The 13,585-nt window shown below is 38.5% G+C and overlaps 1 protein-coding gene across 1 annotated transcript in view; it reads right to left on the reverse strand.

Annotated features, from left to right (window-relative positions):
• ATRNL1 (attractin like 1) overlaps positions 1 to 13,585 on the reverse strand; it is a 538,433-nt gene that overhangs the window by 56,675 nt on the left and 468,173 nt on the right. Inside the window, exon 28 of the mRNA XM_054382173.1 lies at positions 1,808 to 1,922. Coding sequence (XP_054238148.1) covers positions 1,808 to 1,922 — 115 coding nt within the window. The remainder of the gene's footprint in view (positions 1 to 1,807; positions 1,923 to 13,585) is intronic.

Raw genomic sequence — 13,585 nt, forward strand, 5'->3', positions numbered from 1 at the left:
TTTAGATACTTTAAACTCTGAAATGGCTGACAAATGGAGGAGCAGCATTTGAAATATAAGCCTGCAAAGCTGAGGGAAGGCATCAACAGAGCAGAACAGGAAGACATAACCCATGTAAAAAAGGGGTATTCTCTCCTAGATTGAGAAACATACAGGATGACACATCTGCTGTGTGTCAAACACAGCTCTTGCAAAAGCCTATTTTCCTCCACATTTTACACACAAAGGACAGCAATTACTTAAAAAAAGCAAATAAACAAACAAAAAACACCCCAAACAACCCCCTTCTGTATATAGTAAATAGAAGCTGATTATGAAATAACTAGATGAATACATTTTTTATTGCCAGGATACACATCACAGGTAAATTTGAAAACAACAGAAAAAAAATAAAAGAAAGATATAATTTCAGCTCCAATTCCAACAACTACTTTTAATTTCCTTTCAGGATGTTTTTCCTCATTGTATGACTATAAACACTTTTGTTTCTTTTTTCATTTCCTTAAAACACAAAAAGGGAATACACTAAGCATCCTTCCTCCTTCATTGCTCTCTTCAGGGCACTTACAGTCATATACTTCTTCCAGGAAATGTTTTTGACAAAGCATCAGTAACACTTCATAGCACTTCCAGAAATTATATTCCAAACCATAAACAGCATTTTAAGAACTAAGTCTTCATCTCAGAACTCAAGAGGGAAAAAAAATATATATACCCCTCCCCCCACCTCCTCTCAAAAAAAAAACCAACCAAAACAAAACTAAAACCACCAAATAAATAACAGATAGTCATCAAGCCAAAAGAAGAAAGAACACTCAGCTGAGTTTATTTCCAACATAAGTCAACTGAGTTTGCCCCCATCATCATTACTCAATACTTTTTAATCTCTTAAATGGATTTTTGAAGGTTAAAAGGATATCTTTTTGGCTCTTAATGATAAAAGTTAGTCTTAAAGCATATTTTCTGGGGTTTTAGGAGCATTGTGGGCACATACCACACAGCATACTATTCATTAAAAAGGTGTTCTTCTTGGCAACAACTCCAATGAATTCTGAAGAAGCAAGCTGATGAACTGTGATGTGCCACACTACTATCTTGACTTTGTTGCCATGACTGTTTTGTATCATATCACTGTAACCAATTATTTAAAGGATTTAGGTAACTCCTGTTTAGGAATAATTTTATAAGAATGGCTGTAATGGCTTTTAACAACAACCTAGCATAGATCAGATAAATTACTACAAGCACCTTCAGATAGTGCAAATGCTGCTTTAAAACGAGGTAGGATCATTTCCAAAGTGAACACCTTCCTAATGAAGCAGATGTGTTCACTCACACAATCATAAATTTCATCCAATAGGCATTCTGGAAAAGCCATTTCACTCAGATCCTGGGCAGCACAGCACTGAGATTCATGGAGCAAAGGAACTTGACTAGAAGTTAACTAGTCCAATGAATGTCAGCTTGAACTGGCATTCCCTATATGGCCTCATTTCTAGCAACTTGAACTGAAACCTCTGGAAGTGTTTGCATCTAAAATTGCTTTGCCCTAAAAACAAAGCTGAAGAATAACACACATTCTGTTTAAGGAAACAGAAATTAAAGATGCCGCTGTACACCAGCCTAGTTTGATTATTGAGTTTTTGATTTGGGATACCACTTCAAATCCCAAACAGAAATTCCTCAACTTATCAGCTTGACTTAGTAACCCCCTTGTGTCCATCTGCTCTGCCATTCTTTTGGACTCACATGGGTGCTTGGGTCCAAGTAGACTGCATTGCATGATGCTCACCACCACAAGGCTTACCTGACTGACCAGGAGGTGGGACTCCTGATGATCCTCTGGGTAGACATAAAAATACTGTGAGGACTGCTGCTCTGTTTCCTGAGCATGGCTCAATGGCAATCGGTTTAGGAGCGCCCTGAAAAAAAAAAAGCAACATACCAATGTAATGATTGAAGTTGCCATTTTGGTTTAATTTGTACATCTTTCATTTATTTTAGGTTCACTGTACCAGTGGGAAGATATTTTTCCCAAAACAGTTCTTTGCATTTCCACATATTGTCTTACCCATGTTAACTGACTTGAAAATGGACTGTAACAACCCACACTGCAAATCTAACCAAAAGGAAAAAGTGAAACCATCATAAAGACAACAAAATTATACTTAATTTTGTACTTCAGTAGATGTAGTGATACCAACTTCTTAAACTTTAGAAAATGACAAAAGCTTTTGGTATACACACTGCTGTCTTAAAGTAGCAGAATTTCCTCTACTCTAAGAAGTATTCTTGCGAAAGAACTGTGCTTCAATAGCATCCATGACCTAGCCTTCCTAATGCCATGACCATAAAGTGAGAGCAAATCTGTATTATATAGACATATATAAAGGTAGTCAACCCCCCCTGTATTTCCCAAACCAGCAAGTCTGCCTTCTCTGTCTGTCCTGGTAAGCAAATGATTTCTTTGAGGCAGGGCCTTCCTGATTTTTTTATTGCTTAGGTGGAAAATAGGTGCAGTATTATTATATTTAAATAAACTCTCTGAAAACATTGTCTGTATGATCATCATCTTACTTTGACTTACATAAAGATATAATGGTGGTTTTGATGGGACCTATGTGCTGTTACCAAGCATTTCTCATTAGCTAACCAGAGAGTTTCATTTGTAGTTAGCTTTCAACTAAATGGTTGCTGCCACGTTGTTCTTGAGATTAAGGACACTAGGAGTTGGGAAAAAAGCAAAGCAGTCTACAAAGCCATAGAATAGTAAGTTTCTAAAATGACAATTTACAGTGTTTCCACATTTGCATGTTTTGTGCTCACTAAGAGATAGGCATTTCACTTTGGAGGGCTTAAACACTTAGCCAAGCAGTAAAGATATTTCTGAAAACTTTAGGTCAAAATCAGAATAAGCATTTGTTTCCTTTGTAGTTGTTTGCAAAGTTTGAGAGTGTCTGTCATGTTGCAAGACAAAACCAGAGTTTGATGATTCAAAATTCAAAGCCACAAAACTTTCTATTTACATACAAAATTCAACATATATGTAAATGTCAACTGATTCAAGTAGACTAAGAAAAATTACAGTTTAGTCAAGTTAAATATACTGCAAAGGACTAGATATAAAGAAAACAAAGACACTTTCATCATGTAAAGCAATTATCATTTTCTGTTTTTCAAGTAAGCAACATTGACTACTGCTCAGTGAAGATAAGGAGACAGAGAATACAGCAATAAATTGAACAATAGATAAATATACTTTTTTTTTTTTTTTTTTTTTTACTTCATGGTCATATTTGAAAGGCATTTCTGTAGTTTCATTTGAGGTGATAGCATTAAAAAATCACCTAGGCAAGGAATGTCACCTAATTTAAAATTGCCATGGCATAATGAATGACAATTTATTGTCACTAAAACCTTGCCAAATGATGAAACTGCAAAATAAGCCCCTCCAAACCATTAGCTAAAAAATAATAACTTAAGAAAAAAACAAAACCAAACCAAACATACATAAAAAAAAAAATAAAAAAAAACCATAAGAAATATTTTCCAATCCAAGAGTACTGGATTTGTAGCCTTTAATTTTTTTTTTTTTTTGTAATACATTGGCTCACCATGTGGCAAAGGATCAAAGAAAACAGATTCTGAACTTATGTAAGCTGGTGCATAATTGTTAAGTTCTGGTAACTTGCTGTTCTATTATCAGCAAGACATTTAGACAGGCATTGCTGGATAATATGATTCTACACTAAAAGCAATGCAGAAAAAGTGGAAAAAAAAAAGAATAAGAACCTTGCTAATATCAGCAGCACTGATTGCACATGTACAAAAGAAGTGCATGTGCATTACTAGGGGAAAAAATGGTGTGGGGAAGTTTTAGTGCTAAGGTTTCTTTGACTTTCCTAGGTTGAAGGGCAATGTAAAATGAAATAAAAAATAACAGTAATTCTTCTGATCATAGCATTTAACATAGAAAAGGGTCTTGATGGGATCATTCAGATTAGCAGCAAGTCTGTGCCCTGGGCTTTTTCAATCTAATCAGACAAGTGTAGTCATAGAATAATGTAGCACAGCACTGACAGCAGTCTGCTCTAGACCTCTCTGCTGATTTCTCCCACCATTCATTGCTATACACTGCACCTTCAGTTGTCAAAATCTAAGGCTTCTCAACTGTGACATACTCATATCACACCGCCCCTTGGATCCCTTCACTGCAGCACTTCTACCTATATCTCTTCCCCAACCATGCAGACAGGGATGCAGCTCTCTGACAGTTAAGTTCATCTCCCTTCAACCCCATGCTTCCTACTCCAACCTGCATTGGCTTTTTTGCATCTCCACTGCAAACCAGTGTGCTGGTTTGGGGCCAGACAGATCGTCTCTTGCCCCGAAAGGGACAAAAGAATGAGACTCACACAAATGGATTGGAGAGTGATGGAAAGTTTAAATGGAAAAGCAATTGGTGAAACTACAGAGAACTACAAACTACAAAGCATAGTGACAAAGAGTATCCCAAAGTGTACAGAACCCCTCACAGAATTCCCAAAGGCTTCCCAATCCTTCCCTTCCTTCCACCTGAGGGTAAACCCAACCCCCCCAGGGCTCTTTCTTCCCCCTCCCACTGCTAGGCAAGTGTCAGGCTGGCCAGGTCCGAGACTGCCCCCCCTCCATTCTCCTCCTGGCATTAGGCCTAGACAGGCCTAAGATGCCTTGAGGATACTCCCCCGGCATTACCCGATAAGAGAGGACATCTCCCAGGGGAGCAGAGAGGGAAGAAAGAGGAAGAGAATGACTTTGCAGATGGCCTTATAGGGTGCAGGATTTATGGGTAGAAATACGTCGTTTCCTGTGTCCACCCCTGTGGGTGGGCACCCAGGACACCAGAGGTGTACCTCATGTAGCAGTGGCAGGGGGCACCCAGCCTAAACTGCCACAACCAGACAGTCCAGGTATGTGCAAGTTCCTTGTAGCAGGAGATGTAAATGGAGCAGGCCAGGTGCCCTTCATGTCCATGTAGAGAGTGTCATAAGCAGGGGAGGTGGTTAGTGAGTGACACTCAGGCATTCACTAATATTTCCACGTGGGATATCACTATGTACTAGGATAACAGCACCTGAATCCTTATACAACATTTATGATTAAAATAACTGGTATTACTAATGCAAGCAACAGAGCATTTAAGTAATTGTTCCTGGCTTGTCACAATGGCAAATCAAAACACCACCATTCCTTTCTGTTCGAGAAAGCAAGCAAAATGAAATCTTCATTTAAAAATGTAACTCAGAATACAGTTTATGCAGACACGACTGAAAGGAACAAATCTGCCCTTCTGCCTTCATTTGGTGAATAATTACTTTATTATAAAGCGAAAGATGATGTTTTCTATTGCTGTGTAATATAAAACCTTTTATTAATGGTCCTCATCCTTTTCTGCTTGAAGTTTATACTAACGCTTTTCAAAACACAATTGGAAGAAATTAATCCTGATAAACACTTTTGAGAGAATTTAATCCAAAAATCAAAGAGTAAGATTTTTTTATTATTATTTGTGTTTATTTGTTCTTTATAGCATGTTATGACTGAAAAAGCAGATCTCTTTATCTTACCCCATATCATTCAGATTCACCAGCAAAAAACCACAGAAGCACAGAGTAAGCGATAATAATTTAGATACCCTAGGGTTTGTCAGTTGTTAAAGATAAATACATAACCATGAATCAAAGTTATTTCACAGTGACATAACATGTTCTCAAAAACATGCCATTTATCATGCATTTTCCACAGGTTTTTTGGATGAGATAAGGCACATGTTTGTTTGCCCAAAGCACTTAGCCACCATGATTTACTTGCTAGAATTATCTTTATTTTTTCCCCCCTCTGTACAGAAAATGACTTACATTCTTGCCAACAAGCACCAATGACAATCATAGAGTTAATAAAACTTTATCAGTGGAAGACAGAATAAACAAATACTTCTTTATTTAACAACCTTTTACTCTTACATCCTCTTTCTTACACAAACATCATGACAGAAAGAGACATGCCAGTTGGGAAGGTGAAAAAGAAAGGGGAAGAAAAGCACAAAAGAATAAAAGGGTATCACATACCACTGTTAATAGTGAGAGAGTAAATCAGTGGAATGTAGAAAGAAGAAACAAGTGGAGAGAATAAGGAATGAAACAGAGAATTAAAGAAAAAAAAATATTTTCTCCACAACTTAAATGCGAAGTTATATATTTACTCACAGAAAACAAGGATTAGAAGTAATCCTCTATTTTTATCACAGAAAACATTCTCCACACTCTAGATTCTCCACATCCTAGATTCTCTTCTGAGAACCCTACAAAGGCCCAACCAAAGTCCAGCTGCCTGGATGAGTTTGTGAGAAATTATCAAACTTTGGGAAGATTCTTTGCTCACTCTTGATCTGTTTCTACATGAAATAAATTGTGGTTAGATTTTTTTTTTTTTCCTTACACAAAGGACAGATGACAATACTACCATTGCTGGAGTAAAAACACATGCCAGTGTATGCCACATTCATAGCTGTATTAATAGTATTTCTAAGCAACATGGCACACCTGCTTTATAATGACAAGGAAGTAACAAGTTGATAATTTTTAATTTAAATATTGGGGAAATAAAAGCCAGAAAATCTTGTATTTTGTTATTTGGCTGTTTAAAAATAAGAAGCTTTAAGACTCCAGACCAAGAAATAAGCTAGAAAGGGTATTCTGTTGTTCTTGATGGGCAGGACAGGCAACAGAACCAGCAAGTGTGAGATGAGAAGAGCAGGAGAACATAAATATGACTAAGGGATGTTCATGGATTTGCACAGATATTTTTGAGGGAAATGCACGGAAATTTCAGCATCAATTCATACCTACCAATGAAATTATTTAATACTGTGAATATGGAAAGATGAAAAGTGTAAAGTGTTTGGGGTCTGTCTGTGTTCCAAGCAGTGGTGTCTCAAGGAAGCATTATAAAACTTTGGATTTTCAGTATTAAATATATTTTCTGCTCAGAATTCTAAGTAAGGTACATCCAATTTTTAAGAGTGCATTATTACAGCAAAAGACAAATAGATCATGTAAGACTAAATGGCTCCAAACTCATGCCAAAAAAGCAATTAGAAAATTGAATCAAGGAATTAAGGATTAATGTGAGCATGGTACACCTGTCAGCAGTAATAAGTATTTTGACAAGAACAGAATAAAGTTTGACAGTGTGCACAAATACAGATCTGATATATAAATCAAGCATTAAAATGCAAACAAATGTGCATTAATCACTGTAATGTTTCCTAACTAAAGTAGTCTTGCTATTACTTATGAGAAATCATTATAAATAAAACTTCACCTCTTCTTACAAAACAGCCTGAGTTATACTTTTTCTTTTAGCAATAAGTTACGCCAATTTAAAATCAGTTCTAAATCATATTATTAAAAGACAATTTATCTAGTGAATTCAACATAAGCTAAGCTTTATGGCTTGGCAAAACCCAAGCAAATCTGTTGTTGTAGCAGGTTAGTACCAGACTCAGAATGTAAATGGCCACTTTTCTGCAGTTCAGTGTGTTAAGTCTTCATAAGGGAGAAAAAGACAACACTGTGTCCTCTGAAGAGGTAAAGAATATAGAAAAGGATTTGTGATATGTAAGCCTCAGATTCAGAAAAGCACTTGAGTACCTAAATTGGCTTTTGGTCAAATTTAGATACCTATATGAGAACTCAGAAGCCTCAAAGCCCTGTCAACCTTAGTTTTAATAGTAAAATTTTCCCAAGAAAGAGAAGCTCTCTTCTACCTGCCCAGGCACACCCTTGTGCTTTTTATATCCACTCAGGATTCACTCTCATTACTGTAGCTGCCCTGGATGGAGAGTGTGATCTAGGTAGCTGTTTGCAAAACATTCTTAGCAAATTAGATTTTCACAATACAGTTGTGGTAACTTGCTTTTAAAAGACTGCTGAAAGCAGAGCTAGCTCTGTTCTTCATGGAGTAGATTAATCCTGGTTTTCCCTTTCTGCTCTTGATAAATGCTTGCTTGAGATAAAATACTCTGACCTATATTTAAAGATGCAGAGTAAAATTCTGTGATTGGTCTGACCATTTTCAGTACAGTCAAGGCAGGCTTTTCTGCAGTGCAAAGGCGAATAAGAAAATTCATCATCTAAAATTCACAGAATTCCAATAATATCATTTAGTGGGGGCTTTTTTGCCCATTTTGCTGGAGAAACTTGTAAGTCCCTAACACAATTATCCTGTCAAGATTGGAGACACCCACCTGTAGCCTACCTCCATCCTATCCCCTCTTGATTTTCTCCTCATTTGTCAAGAGAATCAAGACCATCAGAGGAATGCAGAAATGCTGTCTGCTCCTCCCAACAGAAGCCCACCACTTTCACAGGACCCACTCCTCTACTAAGGAGAATCTGGCACTTCTCCCAGAGTGCTGAAACTAAGGCAATGCCTCAGACAGAAAAAGACCACAATCAATACTGCTGTTCGAATGCCAGTGCTATACTGCATTGCTATTCTAAATGTCAGGTATGTATTAACTCTCCTTAGCATACTTTTGGGTACGAGCTTTGCACTCACCCAAAAGTTTTGACAATTTTCTCCACAGATTTATTTAATGAGTAATAAGCCTTAATGACAGTGCAACAGGAAGAAAGGAAGGAAGGGAAAAAAAAAAAAAAAACAGCTTTCACCAAACATCATTTGTGTGCTAGGAGAAGCACACTTCAGGAAATACCACAACAGAACAAATAAGGGTGAAGTTCTCAACATTGCATAGGAAACACCATTTCTTCATATGGCCCTAGGGTTTTACTGAAATTGTAAGCATCCTCTGAAGATTTTCATCTAATCCATCCCATAAAGTTCCTCTCTTGCAATTAGAGAGCAGAAAGCTTTACCTCACCTAAACCTACAAGAATGGCCCAGAGCCTGAGTGTCCTCAATGCCCTGGGCTTCTACACTGCACTTTGTTTTGCTTGAGGATTTGTCAGTGATTTGTAACTATGTTTAATGAGGTCGTACAACCCCATACATGGTACGTAAACACATTATTTATATGTGATGGTACAATTCCCCCCCCGGTTTATGCCATTGGAAAAGCAGACTGCCAAAAGCAGTGTACCAGAGCACTACAACACACCCTCAATGTACCCAGCCCCTGTTCTCTGGGGACAATAAAGATGGTTACTTAGAATCATACAATCAACCAACCAGATTGGAAGAGACCTCCAAGATCATCCAGTCCAACCTATCACCCAGCCCTATCCAATCACCTAGACCATGGCACCAAGTGTCTCATCCAGTCTTCTCTTGAACATCTCCAGGGTGACTCCACCACCTCTCTGGGCAGCCCATTCCAATGGCAAATCTCTCTCTCTGTGAAGAACTTCCTCCTAACATCCAGCCTATACCTCCGCTGGCACAGCTTGAGACTGTGTCCCCTCGTTCTGCTGCTGGTTGCCTGGGAGAAGAGACCAACCCCCATCTGGCTACAACCTCCCTTCAGATAGTTGTAGACAGCAATGAGGTCACCCCTGCAGTGGACCAGAGCATTGAGACAGCCCTTCAGAGAACTTGGCTCCTACTCCCCAATTCTTATCATCTTGGACAATCAGTTGACACTCTTATGAACTGAAACACTTGTACTCAGGTTGTGGCCCAGAGAGGGGAGACCAAGACCCCAAGATCCAGTAAGTGCTGGACATGCACACCTGGAAAATATCAGGACCTTCAAGTCTGGGACTTGCAAAAAACAGAACATCGTATCACCTGAGTTGGGCTGAAATGGAAAAGAACCTGACAAAAGTCAATTATGTTGGACTTTGTAAAGAACAATCCAAAAGGAGATCTTTTGAGCTTTCCTGGACCACAATGGGCTGCACCCAGCATCTCTTCTGAATTGGGCTCCTCTCAGGAGCATCTGACAGCAAACTTGACACAAGGCCTGGGTGAGGCCACCTCCTTGAATCTCAACTGCCACCTGTTGAGAAACATCTCAAAACTCAAAAAGGAAAATTTTGACCATATCTTAGTCTCCTTTACTCACCTTTCTACATAATTAGGTGTTTGGTTGTATGCATTTGCTTTTAGAAGCGTGGGCATCTAGATATCTCACTATCCAAGTCTTTCCCTGTCTGCATGCTTTGTGTTTATGCAGAGATGTATGCTTTGGTTGAAAGTACCTTGTACCAAGTTAGCAGGAATCTTGTCATCCTTGAGTCTGTAATTAAGTCACTGTTTCACTAAATCACCTGTTACATTAAGTGCTACCAAACTTAGCATTTGATTCATCTCATTTGTTAATAAATCTTGAATTCCTGATAAATCAAACTGTGTCAAACATTTTACTCCTCAAAAAGACGTAAAAGCTGAAGAACATTTTTGTGTAGTTTACAGTTCTTTCCACCTTTACTGAAAGAGACCTGAGGTAACTGTCCTCCACAACTGAGTCACCAAGCCAGCACCGATTTACTGGGAGGACTCTACCAACTCTACTCAACCTCCAGAATGAACCAGGTCTCATGAAATATTCTATACTGTCTAATGGAGCTGAGATTAATAGGTTTATTGATAATAAAATGGAACCTGACCAAAATTATCTTCATATTTATTATTAGAGATTTTTTAAAATAGTTGATTATCCTTCCAGTATAAGTTTGCCATTGATTTCCTTGTTTCAAAATAGCAATGGAAATCTTAGAATATATTGGTGCATTACTTTCCATAAGAAAACCAGTGGAAATTAATAATTAAGAGAGCATATTGTCATTACCAACCTGTTACCCTTCAGTTTATTGCCTTACTTCTCTGTTTCAACATGCAGTCAAAGGTGTTTGGGTTTGCATTCTTTTCTGAGTACAGTGTGGTTGTTAGTTAGCAAGGGTTATGTACTGATGCCAAATTTACCTATTAATCTGAAAGCATTTAGACTCAGAAGAGCCTTATTTTTATTGCAAGAATTATACTTGCAGGAAAGTTACTCTCAGTTAATCTGGTAAAAGGCTTCTTTTCAAAACCTGTGTCACATAGCAGTTCATTAGCAAGAGTTATGAATTGACATTCTGATTAAAACTGATTTATGAAGACAAAGCTACAAGAAACACCTGCAGACATATTTATTTTCAACAGGGTTTCCAGAAATAACTCCTAGTCAGGTTTGCCTATTCAGCTTTCATCCTACTGCCTAGAGGTTGTCTGTTCTGAACAGTGACACCGGTGTGAACCATCCTGCAGTTTTCTTGACTTTCACAAGTGGCTGAACAGAACATAAGACATTGAAGTTAAATCAAAATACCAAGTAGCTGCAAGGCACATTGCATTTCTTTTTCTCTGTGTCCATGAATGCAGTTTCCTATCTCTTCACAACGATAAATCAACTTGGTTTTACTTTACTTGCCCACTAATAAAAGTAATTTCAGGTTAATCTGGAAAATATTGAACATAACATACAACGGATGGTGTGTGTAGCAGTTTTACTGGATTACTGCCAGAGGCATCCCCAAGAGCCTCCAGAACATTCCCCTATTAAGCTGTATGAGTCTGATTAAGGGCTGGCAATGCTAGCATCCAGTTTGTGAAAAGAAATTTATCTTGGCAGCAGCTAGCTAGATACTATTGGGAAAAGCACCTGAGACTCTATGGCTGTGGCATATCCCCAGACAGCTTCCTGTAAATTCTTCCTGCTGCTACTTCAACTTCTGTAAGTCAAAGTGGTGCTGTGCAGTGAAGTGCTACTAATGGGCATTTGTTTCCCAGATGGGTCCATTTGTTGAATCTCCAAGGAACAGAAACAAGTGGAGAATACTGTTATTCCTTCACAATTTAACCTGAAAGGCTTGCCTGTGAAAACTCACATTTCACTAGTGACAAATTACTGACAGTCCATCACTGTTTGATCTTGGGCTGATCTTTTTATGAGCAAATTGTCACTCCCATATTTCACACTGGGTTAACATTACCCCAGACTGCCTGGCAAAAGAGGACATGGTTCTTCTAGAGCCACTAACAACTTTTCAGGGTGGGAAAGGTGAAGTACTAACACAGTTTAATTTCCTCCTAACTTGTAGGCTAACAAGGGTGGCTGTGTTGGCAGGGAGGGGAATACCGAGCTAAGGAGGAGCACAGCAGAGGTTACTTTCATTGGGGACTAGCAAACTGAGTCAGCTACAGATTTCTGCAATGTCCATGAGGTGGATAAATTTGAGCTATCCTTTGCTCTGGGTGGGTCATAAAATTTATATCTGTAGTCCTGACAATGAACCTCAGACAGAAGTCAAGAGTTCTGACTAGGAGGTGCCTTTGGTGACCACAGACATCTCATTGCTGTAGCTGTGCAGCATCCTAGAGCCATTAAAAATAAGCTTTGATTATTATTTATATCTGCAGCAGACTTGAGGGCTAGGAAAGACAAGTGTCTTGAAATTATTATGCTGCATTTTGCATTTCTTGCAAAAATGGAAAGAAAATATAGTATACCATATGTCACCCAAAATACACTTGTAATGAACTTTTCTTCAGCAATGTCTTTCAAAATTCTTTTGTATCCTCCTGGCCACATGTAGGATGCCTAGTGAATGATAAATTAAAACTTTTATACCTGGAATCATAATAATAAAAAAGAGAACTAAATCAAGACACATTGTGAAAACTAGCTGCCAGCAGAAGGGATTAAAGTGCAAACTTGGCAATATTCTTAAAGCAGGAAAAAAATGCTAATGGCACTAGAATAACAAATTACTTTCCATCATGAGACCTTACAAAGATCAGAGCCTACTGAATGTAGAGGTGACACGAGCTGAACATCTGAAAGTATGGCATAGCTTTTGTTTTTATTGTCCTTGCCATGGTCCAAGGACAAGCTATAAAATGTACACACTGTAGTCAAAACCATTCTGAGTCAGATTACCCCTTTATTTAAGATTTGTAAGCCTATAGATGTTTTGATCCTACTCACTGTGTGGACAGCATGAATCAGACCATAGCTGCTCCAGCAGCAGGAACAAGCCACCATGAAAGACTTCTCTATCCTGAGGGAAAGCAAAAGGAATCCCAGTGTTGCTGCATTAGACAGTAACAGAGCAGCATGTGTTAAACTGACCAGTAGTTTTGGCAGTGCTTGCTGACAATGAGGTGGAAAGGGAGAGGGCAAGATGGCAGGCTTGTGGAAGTACAAATCAGGCCTTTTTAAAGGTGTTGCAAGATGCATCTCTCACCTTTATCTCTTGAGAAGACCTCCATCACCCACTAGTACTAGCACAGTTTAGTTTCCTCCTAACTTGTAGGCTAACAAGGGTGGCTGTGATGGCAGGCAGAGGAATACCGAGCTAAGGAGGAGCACAGCAGAGGTTACTTTCATTGGGGACTAGCAAACTGAGTCAGCTACAGATTTCTGCAATGTCCATGAGGTGGATAAATTTGAGCTGTCCTTTGCTCTGGGTGGGTCATAAAATTTATATCTGTAACTGTGACAATGAACCTCAGACAGAAGTCAAAAGTTCTGACTAGGAGGTGCCTTTGGTGACCACAGACATCACCTACTCCAGCCCATTCACCCATTTGATAG

This window comes from Indicator indicator, chromosome 7 (genome assembly GCF_027791375.1).
Source record: "Indicator indicator isolate 239-I01 chromosome 7, UM_Iind_1.1, whole genome shotgun sequence".
NCBI lineage: Eukaryota > Metazoa > Chordata > Aves > Piciformes > Indicatoridae > Indicator > Indicator indicator.